General features: G+C 39.3%; 1 protein-coding gene across 4 annotated transcripts in view; it reads left to right on the forward strand.

Annotated features, from left to right (window-relative positions):
- The window catches only part of BCAT1 (branched chain amino acid transaminase 1), a 67,175-nt gene extending 44,316 nt beyond the window's left edge, over positions 1–22,859 (forward strand). For all 4 annotated transcript variants that reach the window (XM_056340722.1, XM_056340724.1, XM_056340723.1 and 1 more), the window contains 4 exons: positions 5,484–5,569; positions 7,804–7,944; positions 9,678–9,752; positions 15,381–22,859. In XM_056340722.1, coding sequence (XP_056196697.1) covers positions 5,484–5,569; positions 7,804–7,944; positions 9,678–9,752; positions 15,381–15,422 — 344 coding nt within the window. In that variant the 3' untranslated portion in view covers positions 15,423–22,859. The remainder of the gene's footprint in view (positions 1–5,483; positions 5,570–7,803; positions 7,945–9,677; positions 9,753–15,380) is intronic.
- The last annotated feature ends 405 nt before the right edge of the window (positions 22,860–23,264 follow it).

The following is a 23,264-nucleotide window of genomic DNA, read 5'->3' on the forward strand; positions in this document are numbered from 1 at the left end:
TGACAGTGCTTAGCTGCAGTACAGAGGCAATATTCTGTGGGGACAGCAGTGTTGTTTGCATAACGTAGGGTAATGGGAATCCTGACTCCCATCTCCAGTTTTGTTATCTGTTCTTCTGCAAAATCTTTGCCTCTTTTATAAGAGGGGTGACACTCTCTCAGTGTTGAATGAGTCTGTGCAGTCTTGTGAATGAAACTATAAATATGGGAAATCTTGTTGTTATAGCAGCAGTAGATTTGCCAGTGTAGCTAGATGGTCAAATTCATGCATTGTATAACTTCACCGGAGAGACACAAAAATAGATTTTGGCTCATTCTGCCCAGGGAAAGGACACTGAAGCTGGGGGACATAATTAGAATTCAATGTTCTCATTGTACTTAAACCAGGAATATGCTGGAATTATCCAGCTGCAGCACCGTACTGTTCCAAAGATCTGCCAGTCACTGTGTTACCAGTGCATTACTGAATAGTACTATTGTGAGGTGGCCGTAGCAAACAACTTGTAATTCATGCTACCCAAGCTAACTGTATACTAGCAAACCTGCCATTTCACATGACATGGTCATTAGCATCTTGGAGCACTTTGCTATCTCCTGGTGTGTTGATTAATGCTTAATTTATGATATCTTTGGTTGAGAATCACTCTTGCTGCCAATGTGTGTCATCCCATACCTGCCTACGGCTTTACATTGTAATTTAAAAAGTGTTTGCCATTACTGTCGCTTCACAAAGGATACTTACTTAGGCTGTGGTTTTGTTTTGTTATGCAAATTCTGCAGCTGAGAGAGGGAGCTAACATAAAAACAGTGAGGCAGAAATTGCAGGTCTTCATGAAGAAGAAGCAGCCCTTTGTGTGTTCAGAGGTCACTTCGGAGTAGTCCGAACTGCTCTCCTTGGTTTATAACAAATCAAAGACTCAGCCCAGCAAAGCCTAGCTAAAGGACATCTATGCTTCCCATGAGAGCAGGCTTTTCTTGCAAGCCTTTGCTGCTGATTTTCAGTTATAGCATTAGTGACTAAACATGACACATTGCCTTGGGCAGCAGGAGGAGCCTGGAAAAATGTTTTGGTTGTAACATCGAGGAAGGAGTAGGGGAGGAAACTACTCAATTTCTGGTAAAGTAACATGACATGCTCTATGCTGCTTTTATATGCCCCTGCTGCTGTGGCTGAAGCTTAGAATATGCCCAAATCTGGATCTCTGCTGTTGCATGAATACAGGAGTGTTGTATTTCATTCATCAAATACTGTTTACAGTTTATGTTCACAAAGTGAAAATTTTGGTCACCAGTCCCTTCCACTTGCCTCTTCAGAGCACATAACAGTCCCAAGAAGCTGTTAACATTGAAACTAGTTTCCTTCAAGAATGTCTGTTCTGCTGCCTAGAATATAGGCTTGACTTTATGGAAAACCTTAAAATTTAAACATATGTCCAGCCTGAAGGTGGCTAACTATGAAATCTGTGTGCACTTTCGAAAGCTCAGTTTCTTCAGAATAATTTGAAGCCATCTCAGTTCTACTTGTAGCTTTAATGTTGAGGCATTGTGGATAGCATTCAGGCATCACCTAGTATTTTTTCCTGTTATTTAAATGGGAATTAATAGTGCCCACTTCAAAATACCTTACATAAATTAAAAAAATAATTATGTTAAAAGATTCTCTGGAACAGTCAGGTTAAATAACAGGCAAGTTTGCTTAACATTCTGTAGGTGGAGAATTATTGGAGCTGCAGAAGTGTCTTGTACAAGTAGACTACTAAGAAAATAAGGATTGTACCTTCTGCTCTAATAGAAAGCCATAGCAATAGCAAGGAGGGGAGAGCAGCAAATGAATGAGGAGGCAGACAAAGAGAAGGAAGGGAAAGAAACTGAGGAAAGTAAATTGACAGAGACACAAAGACAGAGTGATTGCATGAGGGGAGAGGAGAAGAAAAGCCTTGGGGAAATAAGGAGGAAGAAATAGAAAGGTTCAAAACAACAACTGGGAGAGGAAGTCAACTGTTAATAATGGTGAAATCAGGGTTTCCTGGGGTCTCCTTGACCTTAAGTTCTCTTGGAATCATTTTGTTATCATTTTGGTAAAATATATTTTAGTGAATTTCTGAGCACTGTTATGGTGTGATTAGTGCTGAGCACGTCCCATATTTGGAATCTTATCTGCTACTTGTTCATAAACACAGGCATGTAAAAATTGAAGCTGTGTAATATGCAAGACCTCATTTTAAAAATCCCTTTAAACACTCTGATGGAGTTCCACTGTTACAGCATGCCTATACCATGGCTAGTTTAATGGAGCACTGAAGAGAAACCCTGACATTTTCCTTCAAATGCTTTCCCCCCCTTTTTGCTACTATACATTTTAAGGCTTCTAGCCCATCAAAATAATTCGGGAGGCAAATGGAGTCTGTGAGCTCACAGTCTGTTTTTTTGGAGATGGACAAACTGATGTCATATGGAGCCTGGTTTGGCATCAATTCACAGAGAAGATGAGCTTTCTGGCATGCTGTGTTGTATAGTGTTATCGTCTGTGCCGCATATCAGGGCAGCAGATGTTCCTTGGGCGGCCCCAGGCTGGTAGGCATCGTATGTATACTTGACAAAATTCTACAGAGCAGGCTGTTCAAAATGCTTCGAGACTCCCATGTCCTGTCAGCTCAGTGCTGTTTGATGGCTGGTTTGGCCTGGCAACTTTTCGAACTAGCTCAAATCAATTAATATACGTTGTTGTATTGGTCTGGCTGAGATGGAGTTAATTTTCCCCACAGCAGCCCTCATAGGGCTGTGCATTGTACTGGTAGCTAGAAAGGTGTTGATGCCACACCAGTGTTTTGGCTCCTGCTGAGCAGTTCTCACACAGCATGAAGGCTGTTTCTCCAGCATTCCCCCCTCCCTCACCACTAAGCTGGGGGTGGGCAAGATCTTGGGAAGGTACATAGCCAGGACAGCTGACCCAAACTGACTAAAGGGATATCCCATACCATGTGATGCCTGCTCAGCAGTAAAAGCTGAGAGAAAGGAGGACGAAGGGGAGGCATTCATTATTTATGACATTTCTCTTCTGGAGCAACATTAACAGCCTACTGAAGCCCCATGTCCCTATGGCCAAACATCACCTGATGATGGGAAGTGGAGAATAACATCTTTTGTTTTCCTTTGCTTCTGTATGTGACCTTTGCTGTTGCTTTATTAAACGGCCTTTGTCTTGACCCACAAATTTGGTTTTCCATCTTATTTTCTCCCCCACTATCCTGCTGAGGAGGGGAGTGTTAGAACAGCTTGATGGGCAACTGGCATCCAGCTAAGGTCAAACCACCACAGTTTTTGAGCTTAGACAGGTTCTGGCCAAGATGTGTTGCAACATCACCAAATAGAGGACATTATCTAGTGGGTAGTCACAATCTTTGGTATTAAGGTCCATGTTATTTGAGGTTTTCTGTTAGAGAAAGCGGAGCACTTGTATATAACTTGGTCACAAATGCAGAACATCAGGTTTTCAGATGTTCAGATGAGTCCTGTGGCTTATGAAAAGTTTTTAAGTCCTCTTCCTTTGATAGCTGTGCCAGAAGTAGGACCAGGCATGCATCATGATTAGGAGTGGTGCTAGACAGACTCAGAAAAGGAAAGCTATTGTTCCTGACTGTGTGAGAAAGAAGAGATCACTGCGGTACTTAGGAGTCCAGGTTAGGGAATAGCACTACGGGTGAGTCAGACGAGAGCAGAATGTATAGCCTGTTCTAGGGCAGCTTTTAAAATACATTTTGGCATGGCAGTTTACATCTATTACTTATGTATGTATAGATCCTCATAAACGGCACATGGAAGCATAGGTAGGAAAAACTCCTAGTCCGAATGAATAAATCAGAGATGGCTGCATTAAGAAGTAACAGACATTTCTTGAGAGAATGGACGGCGAGCAGCAGATTCAACAAGTAATTCCATTTATTTATCCTCCACTTCCCCTATGCCACCCCAGCTCCCAAAGTCCCCTCTTGCAGAGTGGGAGAGAGCCCATGCTGTCGCCAGTCTGGAGCACTGTATGCACTGGCTGGCAGGCAGTGTTTTTGCACAGAATTATCTAGCTGACTGCTGAAAAGAGAGTATTAAGCAGCTGAGCTCAACCTGCTCTCACAGCCCAAGGATGAATACCGTGTTTCTGTCTTCTACCCAGCTGCAAGTTTTCACAGGACCTACTGAAATATTTTTGAGACAGTGTTTCCTTTGAGTCTGTTTCAAATGGAGCCCTGGATTCAGTGATTTTTTGCAGGTAGGCAGAAAGGGACATAATAAAAACATGAAGATACATATCTTGTTCTTTAATGTGACCTAGGTAAAAATGAATCAAAAGTCTTAATGGTTTGTGGATTTAATGATCAGGATAGTATCCTTATAACATCAAGAAAGATAATGGACTCTCACTGGGAAGAGAATATTATTAGAAAAAGAAATTATGAAGAGTATTACTGGAAGATTGTGGAGGTCTTCACTTCTCAGTGGAAATCTGAGACTGTTAAAAGAGCCTGGCTGCCTGAAAGAGTAAATGCTCAGTATTCTCTGGTAATAGAAACCGCTGAGTATGCTACAAGATGGTTTAAAGTAAAAGTGATGGTTTAAAATAAAAAGATTAACTCTGATTTGCTGCAAAGGTCAGATGGAAGAATAAAGACTACATACAAACTTCTGTGTTGTAATTTGAGTATTTAGTAAGTATGGATTACCATTTAGCTACCATTTCATTAGTTACATTAGATGAACATGTATCTAATATTCTTTTTCAAGAGCAAACAAGAAAAACAAGCTAACAAACCAGACTAGTTGAATGATTTGTATTGTTGGTGCTTTTGGAATTTTATTAGGAGTGCTCTTTCTGTGTAAAGAGAAAATTGGGGGTGGGGGGTGGGAAGGATGTCTAGATGAAGACGAAGGATGATTAAGGAAGTCTCCTCTCAAGATGCATTTGGCAAGGTTTCCACTGCTTTTCTTCTTCAGTAAATGGGCCTCAAAATATCTCATAGATGTTTCATATTCACACTGTGAGGTAGGTATATTGAACCCCATATTGCTAAGTGAAGTAAAGCAGTTCAGGGAAGGTCATGATATGCCCTGGGATTATTAGGCATGGCTTTCCCTTGTGCCTGTCTACTCTGAATTTGAAAGACTGAACTATTTGGTGGTTCCCAGTAGTTACACAGCGAATCCATAATACACAGAGAAGTAAAACCTACTACTAGGCTTTAGCCATATGTTTATTAGTGTATTAAACATGTTTCTTCCCCACCCACTGAAGTATACTCAAAATGTTCCAAACACTCAGCAGCAACTTATTGGAATTGAATCTGTGTAACTTGTGTTCTTAGAGGGTAGGAAGCATTTCTGATATCATTCCACTTCTTTTTAATTTTCACGTTAGGTGTAATATGAGTAAACATTTTTTTGTTTCTTTGTTTGTTTTTCAACCAGTCTTTCTATTTCTTTTGTGTTTGACAGAAAATGAACTGGCAACGCCACCTTTAGATGGCATCATCCTTCCAGGAGTGACAAGACAAAGCATTTTGGATTTGGCACGTAATTGGGTGAGTGTTTTGACCTTGGCAGTAATGGTTTCAACTATCATGTTATAACATAGATGAAAGTAAGCATTCCTGGTGTTCAGTATCTTGAAGTTCAACTGAGCTGGTCAGATCATCGGATCACAGAATCGGTTTGACTTGTGGTTTTGGCTTGGAAGTTACCTTTAAAGGTCATCTAGTCCAACCCCCGCTGCAATGAGCAGGGGCATCTTCCACTGGATAGGTTGCTTAGAGCCCAGTCCAACCTGACCTTGGATGTTCCCAGGAATGAGACATCTACCACCTCTATGGGCATCCTGTTTCAGTGTTTCACCACTCTCACCATTAAAAATGTATTCCTTATATCTAGTCTAAATCTACCCTCTTTTAGCTTAAAACCATTATCCCATGTCCTGTTGCAACAGGTCTTGCTAAAAAGTTTGTCCCCGTCTTTCTTATAAGCCCCCTTTAAGTACTGAAATCCCTTAACCTAAAATGGGAACTAATGGCATGTTAATTCATAAGTTCTCAGCAACATCATCAGAATACCCACACCTGTCACACAGAACAATATCAAACTTGTTAAAATAGCTCTGTGTAGAATTTTACATGAAAATTCTCATTAAATCCACTGGTACCAGCAATTTAAAGCAAGGAAACAAACAATTACCATGTGTGATCACAGCTATACTTCAGTCATCAGCACACTATTTCTCTACTTAGTTCCCATGGCTCCACCTTTATTTCTAATAACTAGCATGCAGCCTAAAATCCAGCCAGGGCCTTGAAGTCATCTGTCTGCTTCCAGATTCCAGTTCTGTGATGTAACCACCAAGAACTTATTCAGACACTTGGGACTACCTCATATCTCAAATGCAGCAAACTGTTCACTCTGCCTGTACTTTATTCAAAGGTTTTATTGTGGCTTGGGTAAGAATACTGTACAGTCAAAGGCTCATCAAGCCCAGTATCCTGTCTCCTGGTTTTGGCCAGGTTATGTTTAGGGAGGAGTAACAGGAATAACACAGGCATGTATTATGCTTTTCCCCTGGTATTAACTCTCAGCTTCCAAGACTTCCTGAAATACAGTTCACAGTTTTATCACTGAAGTCTTACCTTGCAATGAAGAGAGCTAGGCATGTACTTCGTGGTGCACGTGTGCCACTTGTTGATGACCTGTGCTGAACGCTTGTGTGTCTTTATACGTATTGGTATTCCCCTAGTGCAGATACACATGCACACTTCTCAGTCCCACCTGGGGGGAGGGGGGCGTGTTTGTGAGATACCAGACTCTCATCTTGATCTTTTTGAATAATTAGGTGTCTTCTACTCTACAAAGGTTGTTCTCTTTTTCCTGACTTCTATTCCCTAACCTATCTGAAAGCCTACTTCCATGGTATCCCTGCCTCGCTTTCCAAATACTCTCCTGTCCAGAGCTAATCATGTTTTCTGCTATCGTAAGCATCTCTGTTTCATATTAAAAAGCTTGCATGTAAAACAAGGACTAAGCTTTAGTTTGGCCTGATAGGACAATGAAGTCCACATAAATCTGTGGAATGAAAATTTCAGTTTGATGTTTATTTTTCTTCTTCAAACACATCCCCTCAATCAGTTGCTATGCATTCAATCAGTTGCTATGCATTCTTCAACACTTGTAGAAGGTAAAACACTCCCTATGTTAAAACTGTCCAATGTGAATTGCTTTAGTCATACTTGCAGTACAGTTAATTTTTCTATGTGACAACCGTGTGCAGGCTACAGTGTGAAATTTCACCAGAGATTAAAGAAATATATCACATCTAGTTGGCATTGCAGGTGGAATTAACAGAATGTGTTCTACTTAGGAATTGTTTGAGAGTGGAATGCAAAGCTCTCTTGACATAACTGAGTAATTTTTTTACAAATTCTAGCATGCTGGAGACCATGAGTAGTTAGATCCTGTGTCACATAACCAATGACAAATTCTGCTGTGTTATTCCCTAATGCAATATTGATATTCTGTACCAAATCAGAGGGAAGTCCCACTTAATCATCAGCATTTTATCTGACAAACCACTGGCTTCCTTGATGGTAATTCTTTCGATTAGAGTCTATCTTGTGTGGTACTGTAGGGTTTGAAAAAATCACACGATTACAGCCAAAACTTGACTGATTGCTATTAGACTAGTAGTTCTATTAGAGATGTTAAACATGGAAAACAAAAACACAAAGCATTTTTAAACTTTTTACAATTTTTGTGGTTGATTCTTCTTGTGCAGGGAGAATTTAAAGTGTCTGAGCGATATATCACCATGAGTGACCTGACAACTGCCTTGGAAGAGGGCAGAGTAAAGGAGATGTTTGGTGCTGGAACAGCTTGTGTTGTATGCCCCATCTCTAACATTTTATATAAGGGCAAGGTAAGAAAATGTCTGTCTCTCTCCTCTCTTCCTTCTTTCTTCAGAATTTTATGATAATTAACTGCTGCTGAAGTGAGCTAGAAAAGGAGTGTTCCCAGAGGCTCCTGGAAAGATGAACAGTGTCAGTATGTTGTTTCCCAAGTGAATTACTGCTATGTTTTCAGAAGAGAGCTTTCCTTCTCATCTTCTGGGATTTTTTAATAGTTAAAATTATAAAAGCTTAATTCCTGGGAAAAGGAGGCGAAAAAGAAGTTACTAGCTCCCAGCCTGTTTGAAAATATAGAAAACTATGTTCTCCCACATTTCTTTTACTGAACATTTTTTCCAAAGTCGAGGCACCAGGAAAGGTGAGGAGAGGAAGGACTTTCGCAGGGAACCAAATTTTTGAGCCGCTGCCTTCTTTTCTTCTCTGGTTCCTCTCTTCTACACCCCCCATTGCAGGGAACTCAGCTGTGATGGAAGAGCTGTTTCAGGAGGGCGTGCAGCTGCTTCCACCTACTAGGCACCATATGGGAGATTTCTCCTGCACAGGTAGAATTCCACAGGCATTCAGACTAAGCTGACTTGATGCTATTCAGCCAGCACAAATTTAATTGAGAAGGTTAGGTTATTGCAGCTGCATGTATGGATGTGCTTCGTTCCATTATGCTGTGGTTCAACCCTGGCCAGCAACCAAGCCCCACGCAGCCGCTTGCTCACTCCCCCTCACCCAGAGGAATGGGGAGGAGAATCAGAATGGAATATAAAACTCAAGGGTTGAGATAAGAACAATTTAATAGGTAAAGCAGCAGCCACACACACAAGCAAAGCAAAGCAAGGAATCCATTCACTACTTCCCACCAGCAGGCAGGTGTCCAGCCATCCCCAGGAAAGCCGGGCTCCATCATACGTAACGGTGACTTGGGAAGACAAATGCCATAATGCCGAATGTCCCCCCCCCCCTTCCTTCTTCTTCCCCCAGTTTATATACTCAGCATGACGTCATATGCTATGGAATATTCCTATGGCTAGTTCGGGTCACTTGTCCTGGCTGTGTCCCCTCCCAATTTCATGTCCCCCTCCAGCCCTCTTGCTGGCAGGGCCCAAGAAACCAAAAAGTCCTTGATTTAGTATAAACATTACCCAGCAACAACTAAAAACATTAGTGTCCTATTAACATTGTTCTCACATCATAGCCAAAACACGGCACTGTACTAGCTACTAAGAAGAAAACTAACTCTATCCCAGCTGAAACCAGGACACATTAAATATGAAAGTACAGTGAATGTCTGTTAAGTGATACTTCTTGAATTAATAGGATGTAATAAATGTAATAATATTATCAGATACTAAGATAATATGAGAGACATCAAGGTCCTGAGTGATGGTAAGTACTGTAAATGTACCTGTTGTGTTTCTACACAATATACTTTGAAATGAAATACTACTGTATATAGTGTTACTACTCTTGTCTGTACAGCATACCTTCTGTTTTGGACAGATCTTTTGGAAGGCTTAGATTAGCCTCTGCTAAAAACAGCATGAGTTCAACTAATCTAACTTTTCACTGGCTTAGCATGCCCTCCTATAAAAACACTACAACAGCCCTTGCCTACTTGTAAGGAGGGCTAGAAAGCTTGATAAATATTTATTAAAATTGTTGATGACCCTAAGGTATTCATATGTACATGAAGTTATTATGACATGTTATTCTTTCTCTCCACACCCCTTGCCCTTTCTTTATTCCACGGCAGCATTTGCACATTCCAACTATGGAGAATGGACCTCAGTTAACAACCCGTTTCCTGAACAAGCTGAGTGATATCCAGGTAAGGTGCTTCCTCTTCTTTAACCAGATAAAATAATAAAAGGTGAACATTGGAAAACACCAGAAAATAATCTTTTTAATAGTGGTGCTATATATATATAATCTATATGAACAAATATACATTAGATGTATTGTAATATATATTTCTTTTTATATATTTTGTATATGTTATATAGGCTTTTATGTTTGATGTGGTTATTCTATCAATTTATGTGGTTTTTTTCCCTTGAGAAAGTATGATATGGATGGAGAGTGATTTAATTTTCCCCTGTTCATCTTGGAAGCTGGGTGAGAGTTAAGATATTACTGTTATCAGTGAAATCCAGTACTGTTGTTGTAGGTTCCTTTTTAAGGAGGAAAAAACAACATTATGGAGCATCTTGATAACACTGATCACAAATGAATATAGGCTAATCAATAAACAGATGGATGAAATAGTAAGCATTCACTGGGAACAGCCAACTGATCACCAGTTGTTTCTCAGCATCTTTCCAATTACACAGTCACTTTTTATCCTTAAAACAGTTCTTTCTTTCCTCTGTGATTTCCTAAAAATCAAAGTCTATTTGGAATCTGTGCTTGACCTCCCCATCTGGGCACAGGAGTCAATACCATTTCAGTTAAAGTCAATTAGCAGCACATGATGACCCTTCTTATTTTAGTTGCCTGTTTTCCTTGTTTAGTGTAGTTTATGGTGGGAGGGATTTGGGGATAGGAATAGGTCTTGGCAAGTTACAAGCCCCTTTATTTAAGGTCTGATAGCAGCTGCTTGACAGTATTGGCATGATTTTTTTCAAATTAAGTCTGATGGTTACTGTTCTATATTCTTAGCTTTTGGCTCAATATAATCTTAGATATGCTACTGCAGTTTTTATCTTCCTGCCAGTAAGCCCTGAAGTAAGAATTTTCTTGAAAGATTGAGAGATACACTGTACCACATAGCAACTCTGTGAATCCCATAAAATAATCAGAACTTTAAAAGAAAGAGCCCTAAAATTGATTTATCTTTATATTTTACAGGCCCTTTACTAGTGTGTAGAAATAATATGACACAGTGTTCTTCTGATAAGACCCCAAACAAAAACTACTTGTGAACTGCTGTCTGTTGTTGTATGTTGATCCACCTAAAATCTCATGATGAGCAGGTTCTTTATGTAATGTTATTTATCCAGTGTTTTGTGCTATATTGCAGTCCAAGTTTAAATCCATTGCTATTCATTATGGGTTTTTCTCATTGCTTAATTCAAGTAGGGTGAAGCAGTCTCAGACAAGGAAGTCAGGACATCTCGTATTGTTTTAGTGGTTCTTCTGTACTCTTGATCCTCTACATACCTTCACAGCTGCTGCTTTTCAGCATTAACTACTTTTTCCCTAGGAGTTGTAGCTCAAATGATGCAGCAAGACCACTTGACTGTTCTTCACTAGGAGGATGACATGGGATCAGCATTTCTTGTTCTTTAGAATAGTATTGGACATTTCTGGCTGCGACTCACAGAGGAAAGAATTCTTAATATTCTGGTACCTTTGTGTTGATGGCTGAGCCAACTTTCCTGGAGCCAAAAAGACACGTTCCTCCATCTTCCTGTTGTTTCAGCTGTGCCAACTGTAATGGCTTGGGATCAGGGCCTTCTCTTAAAATAGTAGGACTGGTAGTTAGGAAGATGTATAGGTGCCTTTGGTTCTAGATTTCATGATTTGTTGAGGGGAAGTAGAAGCTGAGTTTTACGTGTTCCCAGCTCAGTTACATGCAACATTTTTATCATCTTAATATATGGGAATACAAAGTAGTCTTTCTCCAGAATCCCACTACATACCACAGTTTTATTTCATCTTTCTCGTCCCGAGTGCCTGATACACCTATCTAAAATAACATCTGGTGCCCCTCACTTTTTTTGTTGTTGTCATATGTCCAGATTTATTATACACTTTTCATTGTGGTACATACGAATCACTATTCCTATAGCTCTCTGCTCTATATTAAAGAGCATGTCAAGTATCTAATGTCTGAAAACACTTGTGTAATTCCTGTGTTACCTTCTGAGGTCTAGGTGATGCTTTTGCGATGTACATTAGGGCCTTCAGCAATTTGTGATCAGTTTGAGTCTTCACTGATCACTTCTAATTGTAGGCATGGAACCGCTCAGCATCAGAAAGAGTCAAAGCCAGTTCCAGCACCTTGTTGAGTGTTATGTGTGGAGTAGGTACTGCTTTAACAGTTTGTGTCATGAGACAAGCACGTGCCTTCTCTAGAAGAGTGGCTTGTGAAATCCAGAATTCTATTTCAGAAGACAACACTGGAACATGTGTCTTTCTCCCTTGGCCAATAGATGATGAGTGGATTATTAAGACAAATCCATCCAGCCTGCTCCCTGAGGCTTCCTCCCATGCCCTCCCCAATCACCCTGTTTTTCCACCCCCAACCAAGGATCAGGAGGTGGCTGAAAAAGTGTAGATTGCTTCTAGCGATGATCTTTCTTGGAGCTTTTCACTTTACAACTATGCATATGTACCTTTTTGCCTTTCAACTATGTACATAACTTGTGTTCATTAGTTACTTACCAAGAGTAAATCCATCACTGCTGGAAAGTGCTGGACTATTATGTGTATGTTTACTTCTGGGTTTTCGTCCTTCTTTAAAAAAGCCAGGAGACTTAGAACACTTCATTGTTAGAAACATGATTTTGAAGCGGGTGATGGCTGCTTCCCATGTAAGAGTCAGTCAGTGGTTGCTGATTGTGTTTCTTCACTTTTCTGTGGAGAGATGAGCTCATATCCAAACAGACCCCAGGTTGTCATACAGAAAACAGTGCTGCAACACACAAAATGGAATATATAATATTCTTAAAATGTCAGGGGATTTTTTAGGATCTTTCACAAAGACCTTTTGTGTATTCTACCAGGAGGGCATGTCGGAGGGAGGTCTCTTTACAGTATCATTGGACTATTGTCATATCATTTGGACAGTCTTGAGGCTGTTATTCCAAAGAACGTTCAAGTTCTGAAGAGTAAAATGCAATGGAAATGACAGCCAAACACAACTTTGGTCTCTGTGCTCTGCTGTTGCCTGAACTAGGGTGATGTATCCATTTCATGTTGGACAATGGACATTTGTAAAAAAGTAAAAATTCTCAGTACCAACATTGTCCTTCATTTGAACCTGTGACCAAGAGGTGCAGGGCTCCATATCCAACATCATTATACTGATTCCCTTGTGTACAACACATGCTTTTTTAACATTTTCAGATTATCTTCATTATTGCGTTTCCAAGTCTGTTTTCTTGCTGCTCGTTCTTTTGCAAGTCTTCTGTGTTAAACAGGATTTCTTTGGATTTGAACAGCTGTTCAGTGGAACTAGAGCTAGAGTGACAAATTAGAAACTCATGGGCAGAACTGATTCTATTTCTCATGCTAGTTGAGAGAAATAGTAGAAGCACTGCGATACATATTTCCCTTTCTATCACTGAGTGGAAGTCATGATTACTTAAGGCTGATAAAGATTTTGGATTAAGTAATTTACATTGTGTACAGTAATGGTGTGCTTATGAATGAGTTAGTCATAGTACACATGTCTTCTAGAACTGTTTGAATTAGATGATTTAAAGGGATTCTTTTCTCTGGGAATACACTCACTGAAATACCACTCATGTTTTTGTGGGTTTGTATTCCATGCTTTGAGAATAAATAAAGCTTTTGCTATACCCTTTAAAGTATACATCAGGATGCAGCTTGGAAGGGATAGATAGAAGGTAAGATATATTGTTTATACTACATGATATAAAATAGATTTAAACACTGCAGTCAAACAGCAGTAAATAGCCTGTTAGTCAAAACCCTTCTCTTTCTCAGAGTTGCACAATCTAAATGGGTAGGCCAGCAGAAAAGCAATCAGGGAAGGAGAATGCATGTGTTAATTTTTACAAAGCAAGACCTGGGACAGGGTGGGCAAGAGGGATGGGATTGACTAGCCTGAGGTCACAAAGTCTTTGACAAAATCAGAAGAGGAAGCTAAATCTGCTTTTATTTCTGGGATGAAAATATCTTAATTGTGGTATAACATCTACATTGCTTTGTTAATTCTGGAAGCAGGTTCAAACTGCAGTCTAGTGGCAACTCAGACCGGCCCTTGCAATTTCTGAAGTCAGCAGCAGCGCATTAGATGATACTACTACCTAAAGCCAGCAAAACTTTCAAATAACCCCCTGGCCTTTGCCTGCTTTCTGATTTGGGGTAGGTGGGGGTAACACCTTTTCTCTAAGAAGCAGTGATACGAAGGTCAAAGACATCTCTTTTTCTTCTTCTTTTTTTCTCCTCCCTTTGTCCCCATCTTCACAAAATTGCCACACATGAAGGTAATCCAGTGCTTTGTGGTTAAACTGATGATACATTTGCTTTTCCTTGGTTAGAGTTCCCAAGGCAGCCACACTGACATCTGGGAATGTAAGCTGGAAATCCTTTGAACAAGTAATTTATCCAAGGTCCTGTGTAGCACCATATCAGTTTTTAGTCAACCACATCACAGGCTGCAGAACAGGAGCAGCAGAATTAGTAATGAAAAGAAAAAGTAGATGTGGAGGTCATTTAGAGGCTTTACCCACTGGAGTAAAGAGTAAACCACAAGCACACTGAACATCATTCCTTTGTGGATCTAGAAATGTGGTTTTTTCTGGCTGATCCTGATTTGGAGCTGTTGTCTTTCCCCTGCTTTAATGTCCCTTTATCTCCTTTCCGGCTGATGCAGAACCTGGATTGGAGGAGTTTCCTTTCATCCTCTCTGGAGAAATTATCATCACGTGATCTTTTCAGCCTACATAAAGCCTCTAAAACCAGTCTTTATTCCTTGGTGAACAGTGTTTTGAAGCTTCTTGAACATGGTACTATGAGGGCAAGGGCTCCCAACTTACAACTGCTAGTAGTCTATCCACAGCAGTGCTTTGCTTATATGCTTGAGCCCTGTGTGCATTTTTGGGGCTCTCTGGAGCATTGTTTACAGGAATGGTGACAAAGAGCTTTAGAACACGGAGTCAGTTTAACAACCAAAAGTGCTGCCTTGGGACTGTATCCCCCCTGGAAGGGATACAGCTCCACGTGGTAGCTTGCCTTCATTTCTGTGTGGTGATCCTGTTGGTTTGCATATGGAAAGACAACTTGTTTTATTTGGGTTACAGTTCTCTCTAATTTTACTCTGTGGTATTTGTGATGGGTTTTATTTCACATTCAACCAGAATGCTGTAATAAAAAGCCACCCTGAAAATAAAAAGAAAGAAAACCAGACGTGTTTGTTTATTGGAGCTGGAGCAGGGGCATACTTATATATGAATTACTGAACTGACCTCAGGGAATAACTATTAAACTGATGGAAAGCTCTGGTGAAGCAGGACTATTCTGTATCATCTCTAGTGAGTCTCAGTATCGCTCCTTTCTAGTCTGCCTGTCAGAAGGTGGATAAAGCTTCAAGCTGCCTTTAGGCTTCACTCAAATCAGAGACAGAAGTAACGACACAAGAAGTAGTGTATAGTACTATCAGGATGGTGGATGTGAGTATCTCTGAGGATAGACCAAAGAAGTTATAATAATTGTACACTGTTACTTTTAACTTTTATTCTTAAACTCCCCATTTGCTTCGTTTCAGTATGGAAGAGAAGACAGCGACTGGGCAGTGCTGGTGTCATGAAAGTGGAAGAGTTCAGACCCTCCAGACAGAACAGACATGAATAACAACAACTTCTGTAGCTGCCTGTGTGTAGCATAGTTTCTATATCAGTTTGCTCCCCAGGATGATTGTTTCCACAATCCGGTGAATGTGAACACAATCATTTTGATTTTTACTGTAATCCTGTTGGTAGAAGCCTGTCTTCTTGGTAGAGGTGCTAAATATTAGCAATAGAACTTACCTAATGGTTTTCTTAGTGCCTCCTTGTATCTTATGTGGTCTGAAAACTTGTAAAATGCTCTTCAACTGCTCTTCAGTTTGATTTGTTTTAACTGCCATCACCAGCAGAGCACATCATATAGCACAAGGACGCTGCCTGCTAGCTGGCCGCAGGGTTCTATTGACATTATTCTGCCTTTTGCTCTGTGTTCAGGAAACAAGTTTAGCCACACATTCTTTTTTTTCATATTCTGCTTGTATGGGAGATTCCTGCATTTGCATAGCCCTCTAGATTCCCCTGTGCATAGCCTCTCAAATAACAGCTCTGTCCTTTAGGCCAAATTTCTGAATCGATCTAGTCTGCAATACACTCCCTATTGGCCTATTGCCTTTCCCTCCATAGGGATATGCAGTGGCTGCTTGGGCAGTGCGTACCTCTTTAACAGTTGAATACATCCTTCCATATGTGATTTACAGGGCTGGGTCAAGCCCTGCTGAGACAAGAATTACCTTTTGTCTGGCCTAGCACAGAGCCGGGCACACGGACAGTGTTGCCTTCCAGGCAAATGTCTAGAAAATAAGATTAGACAACTGTGGCTGTGAAAGTTGAACCGCTCTTCACAGCAACCAAACCTTTGGGTGGAGGAATTTCTTTCATCATTCAGTCACATGATTTAGATCAGCAAAATGTTTTTCTTGTCCCTTTCACCACTCCGTATGAAATCTATTCAGCATCCATTGACACGTGTACTTTAATAAGGGCCTTCCTATTAAGGAACAAGCTGTGTTGTCAACAGAAAATATCTAGCAAAATAAGGAAAGATATTTCATTTAAACTGTGGTTTCATTCTGTTTAAGCGCATACTTCTTCATACACCGCTACTCTCTCACATGCAGTCTTGGTACTATTGGAAGCGATATAAAGCATGTAGCCCACAGTTAGGGAACATTCACTAACAATCATACTGTAATATTTATTAGCTTTCTCTTTTTGCACACAGCTTTGTTGAACAGCTTTAAGATACCTCTTGCCAAAAAGGATCACCGTATCAATGTTCCAAAGTGCTACTTCAGTGTAAAACTGGTGAAACTTTACTGACACTAATGGAGTCCTATAAGGAGTAAAAGTGAAACATTTATTGCCATAGTTTCCAGTAGAGATGCACCAGTATGAAGGGACATTTTTAGCACTTTATTATTTTTTTTAAGACACAAGAATATCTCTCCCATGCTTTATAAATCTTTGTAGTTATTGGCATATGTTATCATAGCTTAAAAAGGCAAAATATAATTTCTAATAGACCATCCATGCCTTATGCAACTGCTAAAAAGTAGCCTTATGGCTTTCCTGTTCATTTTTTGTCAGATTTTAAAGACAACCCCTGCTTAGCTATCCTTTCTTTTGCTCCCTCACATCATGACTTTTACTATCTTTCACTGCAGTCCAATTTAATCTTTTAATGAAGAACAGTTGAAGGTTCTCTCTGACAACGTAACCATTGTTAAAATTTGTTGGATAGTTTTCTCTTTAGAATACAGCTGCAAGCACAAAATGTTGTTTCACTTACAGTAGCAATAGTATTGTGTGTCTGCTTTTCTGACCATTTGAATCTGTATCATGTGCTGGTCTTCGTTCAGTATCTTACTATGTATCGTAAGCTGCTGGTAGTCTTTCTTTTATTTAATTAGATAGGTGGTAAAACTAACATGGGGAATATGTCAAGATGCGATGTGGGGTAGAGAGTTTTATCCAATGGGACAAGTATCATAACTAAAGAGTGCCTTTAACTAGAGTGTGGCATGGAGCTCTCTGAAGAGTGCGTAATGAGCAACCACATGTGGCTTCCTGTTACTGAACTCTCTAATCAGTCCCCTCATGTTCCTCTTGGATTTAGCAGCAAAAGGAAAAGTGGGAATGTCTAACTTCAGATGCATGGCGAAGAGGTTGTACGATACCTTAACATCTCAGGATGTTGATAGAGTTAGCAAGTATCATATATCAAAAGTCCCCACAAAGGCATCAGTATAGCAGCAGTAATCTATTCCCTAGTCAGAATGAGTAAGGACCAGTTAGAAGAATTATTTTACTGTGGTGTCAACCTAAAAGTTGTGTAAAACTCTTCTTAAATTGGATGCAAGTAATTTCATGTGAGGAAACGAGGCAGTTTCATTTGTTGTGGTTTGCACGGTTTCCTGCACTGATCGGAGAGATACCTTTCCTTTTACTGCACATTTTGAGCTGATGGAGACTTCAAAATGATGAGAGCTGAAACTGAAATGATCCACAGAAATGTGTAGACTTTTCTGGCATAGAAGAATGAAAACATGTAGTGTGTATATGTTAGTTGTCTTTAACATCTTGGTTAATTGCTTTACGCTGGCTATGTCAACTCAAAGTTGTACTTATTTCCAAACAGGAACCAGGTGAATAGGTTCTCAATTTTAAACTTTAAAACCTAAATAAGGGAGCTGACAGGTCAGTATAATACAGGAAATTCTTCTAATGTTGCATGCTGTCCTACCCTGCATTCTGCCACTGCTTTTTTATCCTGTTAACCAAAGGAAAAAAAAAAATGTAAATAACAGTATTTGGTATTGTATTCTTCCTATTTTTGCCTGTACAATTTAGGAGGGGACTGTGGTATTCCCTGAGCTAATAATAGATTGTAAAAGAACATCTGCACATCTTTTCTCCGTGTGCCCTATTTGTTTAATTGCAACAGACTTACATAGAAAGAGTATGATACATCATATCTAGGCGATTATTCATTCTTCATCACTGAGTTATGGTTCTGGTAATTGATCTTTTAAGACATAAGAAAGTCTAACATTAGGAAAATTTGAGACTGTTCAAAAAAGATAAATTAATATTGTTTTGTGATATTTGCATAATTGGCTGCAATTATTTAATGTTTAATCGGATTGATCAAATGAGATTCAGCCTTTCACATGCTTATGTTTTACAAACACTGGTACTTTAAAATGATAATAATGAACTCTTAATTTTCATATGTTCTTTCTTCTCCCCTTCATTCTTTTGATTATTATTTTCAGTATTGAGCATGTCCTTACTTTTCAGTTTGGTGAGCACGATTCATGCATAGGAAAGAAGTCCTTCAAATGAGAGAACTTTTCATGAGACCTGCATTTCATACAAGCTCTTCTGATGCCAAGAGTTACGGCCTCAGCAACTGACATTAACTAGATTCTTAACTGCAATAAGGGCAAATTGACTGAGAATTTCCAGTGACAGTCTCTGGTGAGAATGCTAATAAAGGTTCCTCCTTCAGGTAGATAATCTCTTCAGTCTGTAACAATGCAAAGCAAATGATTTTTCTGGGATATAGAAGGGAAGTCTGATAAAACAAAAATCAAGATAGTGAGAGATCTCTCTGCTCAGCCATTGTTTACACCTGTTCAACTATCTCAAGCCAAAAAGCAGTTATCCTTTCTAGATAAACTCATGTTTAGGGCTTATGTAATTCAACAGAGAGATATCACTGATCCTCTCCTGTATACTTATTTTATACTTATTTCTCCTCAGGTTTGAAGAGTGGTAATTTAGAGAAATGTGATACTTGAGTCATTTGGAGTGCAAGTTATTTGAAAGGTCTGTCTAATACATGGTCTTCCAAGGAGGTAGACAGAAAAACAGCTGGGACCCATCTCATAGCTGCCTAATTAGAGGAGGAGCCCTCTTGAATTCAATGACCTCTCCCAAACAATCTGCATAATCTCGACAGACTGCTTAGTGTGAGCTGTCTATTGATAGTGCCTTGCAATGAAATAGGATACAGAGGAGGTGGCACAGCCTGCCAGTCTGTGGCACACTGGCTGTCTCTGCATGGGATTCACCTTAGTGATGCTAAGTTTTAATGTTCTGGTGTCAGGCTCGTATACTGAGAGGTGGGCAGGCATAAATGATGGTTGAGCATGCCCTGAGGTGGGTTGTTCCCTGCTGTCTTTCTCTCCCTTCCAAACAGACTTGCAGCCCCTTTTCCCCAGCCGCCTATCATGATACCATTTGGTCTCATGTCTAACAGTGACCATTTAAGCAAATTTTGCACGTTCTTTTTGCTTTTAGCCATAGTGGCCGTTTAAAAAAAACAACAAAGTTTTGTTCATCTTGCAGGTGTTCAAGATCAGAATTGTACTTTGCCATCTGCATATGTAATTCCTGAATAGACTACCACTGACTTTGTGACCCTGGAAAAGTTACCTAACTTCTTTGTAAATGCAGAGTAGTAGTACTACCACTTATACCACTTTTAACTCGAATCCAAACTTTTGCATAAAAAGTTATTTTACTACAGACCAAATAAGCTTTCCAGAAAGCTTTTTAAGCAGCAGAGAAAGATATCATGTAAAGTCCAGTATTTCAAGGGTTGCTTTAGAGTAGAAGTATCTTGATTATACAGGAGAAAACCATTATTTGAATGAGAAATATGTTTAAGGTTTGCTGTATGAACCCATAAACAAGTAAAACATGTAGTTCAGAATATAAAGGACCATACAGAAAGATCTTGAAAAGAGAATTCACCGCCACCTCTCAAACAATGCTATCTTATTGAGAAGTGATGCTTGAAGGAAGTCTTGTACCTCTCAATGCAGAGTCATTAGATTACAACTATTCTACAGGTACGCTTCGTCATGTAGCACTTGTGACAGACCTCTTTATCAATCTTGACTACAAATTTTCTAAACTGCAGTATTTAGCAATTGGGGAGTGTCAGCTGTGTTTTACTGTATTTTGTCACTGTCCTCAAGATTTGGAAAAATAATTCATAGGTCCTAAATCATTTAAGCTAAGTAACTTCTTAGTAAGTGTATTTTTAGTCATAATGGCAAAAGAGAGGACTGATATTGCATTGGTGAAAAAAACTGTTGTAGCAGTCCTTCTGTCTGTGCCTTCCTTTAAGTATGATGGTTATTGGTGGGAATTCCAGGATATTTTCCCTGATTATGCAAAATCTGAGTGCCGTCTACAGCACAGTTGGCAAATATATCCCCAACTCCATAAACAAAACTAACTTAGCCATTACCTTGAGCTAGAACAGTCAAGCACATTAGGACTTAGCAGGTGTGGAACAACATTGAATTAGAATGGTCAAGCCATTGGAATTAGTAGCTCAGATAGAAACAAATCTCACTAACCACACTGGCAAGGTTAATCACACCCAAATTTAGTAAAAATAATGGATTTTAAATTTGCTAGTAATAACAGAATGGCTAGATCCTTGTCCCTCTATCTGAACATGAATTTATACCATTTGCTTATCTTAAAACTTAATTTATTCAGTCTGATTTTTACCACAGTCCTAAATTCTCATGCCATGCTTTTAAAAAGAGTCTTAAATGTCATGTTCCTAGGAGGATCTTAAGGAAGATTTAAGACCTTGATATATAATTTTCAAGTCTGTAAAAAAACAGCTGGATAAAGTTAAGGTAGAAAAAGAGAAGGCAACTTTGTGGAAGAAAGTAACTACAGTGTTCCAAATGGTTTCCCAACACTGATAATTCTTGGGTTTTTTACCAGAGAGGTATGCAGGGGATAGTACATAAAAAAAGCGTACTTTTTTCTTTCCTTCTTTTTTTTCTCTCTCTCTTTTTTTTTTTTCCTTCTTTTTCTAAGCAAGAGTTGGGAAGGTTTCTAAGAGCTGGTTCTCTTAGTAATACTAATTCTTTATAGAACTTGATTCTGTCAGGCTTAGAGCAGTCATTTAAGTGTGAGATGGAAGATTTCAGAAGTTATTTCACGTGGTACTATCTTGCATGAACAAGTTTTCTTTCATTTTATGATCAAAGTGATCAAGATATGAACATGGAATCTTTAAATTTTGCACCTTTTAATAAAAAATTTTGCTTTTCATTTTAGAATTCTGATACAGCATCACTGAACTATTATATTGAACTATCATGTCTCAGTAGGTTATGAGAAGAAAGGAAACATTCAATTATGTAATCACCTTCTTCCTGTATGGCAAATCCCCTCTTCATTATGATTTGGCCACCACAAGAATTGTGACTTCTTCAGCTGAAATAACAGGTTTTTTCTCTACTGTACCCTACTAGTGCACTCTCGGATTTTTAGTAAGTACTAAGTGCTTGCAGCAAATGTGAGAGCAAAAAGTGAAGTGAAAAGTCTTCTCTTTCCAGAACAGGCATGCTAAGGAAGGAGAGTAAAATTACTCATCAAGTTGGTCAAGACAGGAGGTCCGAACAACTTCATTACCGTTCTCATTCAGTCCAAAACAGAGACTACTCACGTATACCAAATGTCTAGCAGGATAGTAGATTGCTATTGCTATTTAAGATTGCTGTTATTCAGTTACTTAAATACATAGATCTATGCTTACGTTTTCATAACTTGGGCCTTAGTATCTTGACTGAAATCTGCCACGCACATGTCACGAAACAGTAAAATACTAGATCAAAACAAACAGGTAAAGCTCCAGATATCTAACAGTGAGAAACTGTTTTCTACAGGTCAGTGGCCTATTCTCTTCCCATAATTTATATTCATTTTCTAATGGCCTGATAGTTGACTAGAACCGCAAATAGGAGACAAATGCATCATTAACTCTGCTCTATAGTTGAGGATGTTAACGTGAATCTATTCCCTCCATCTCCCGGGGAGATGGCTTGGACTCTAGCTTGGCCACTGTAGTAGAGAGTGACAGAATGTAAAATGTTCTTTGCCGTGATGGAGACAAGAGTTTTATCTGAAGCTAATTGCAAACAGTTTCTGTTAAAACAATAAATGTGAAAAGACATATGGCCCAGTCTACCTGACTTTCAAGGCATTTAGAAGGGTGCAGTAATAGTTACTGGAATTGTAGCGTATAAGCAGTGGGAAGTTAGCAACTAAAAGAGGGAGAAGTAAACACCTCTGAAGGGTCTCTCTTTTCTCAAATGTTAAAGTTAACTGGGTATTTTACAAGGATCTGAACATATAAAAGCAGTAAGGGACAGATGTGTGAAAAAATACTGGATAAACTAAAGGAAACTCTACCTCATTCTTCTCTAAAGGTTTTGTAGAAGCACAATTAAGCGCTCCTAATGGCATTGTTATGTACCGACCATCTGGCATGAAAGAAACACTTTATATTTGTATGTCTATAAATCCTGTAATAACTGTATTTTGCTGGCAGTAGAAACAGTCTATACTATTTGCAGTTTTCCTCATCAAATCTGTAATTACGCAATGTTTCTGTCTCCAATAAAGGAATTTAATGGGCACCTGTTTGTGGCATGTTATGAAATCATCACTGTTGAGTACAGCTAACTAAGCATAATTATCCCATAGATGGGAGCTTTTATGAAATAAATTCTTGAAGGCTGGATGAAAAGAAAAAAGAGTTACCAAATGAAGTGTGGCACCTAAGAACAGCAAAGCAAGATACAAGTGGTAAGAGATAAGCTAACTCTGTAATCAAAATGCAAAGCCTATATTCTGCCTTCCACTGAATTCTAAGGATGACACTCAGAGGGAAGAGTGAGGTCTTAACAACAGCAGACATGCGTCTACCCTGCCAAGCCTGGAGGCTGAGCCTGTGTGTCCACTGACAGTAAAATGCTGGACAAATCAAGCAGCAAAACTACCTACCTGCTAACCATGTTGTCATGAAACAGCTTTTTAATGTG

Source organism: Falco biarmicus, chromosome 5, assembly GCF_023638135.1.
Source record: "Falco biarmicus isolate bFalBia1 chromosome 5, bFalBia1.pri, whole genome shotgun sequence".
Classification (NCBI taxonomy): Eukaryota; Metazoa; Chordata; class Aves; order Falconiformes; family Falconidae; genus Falco; species Falco biarmicus.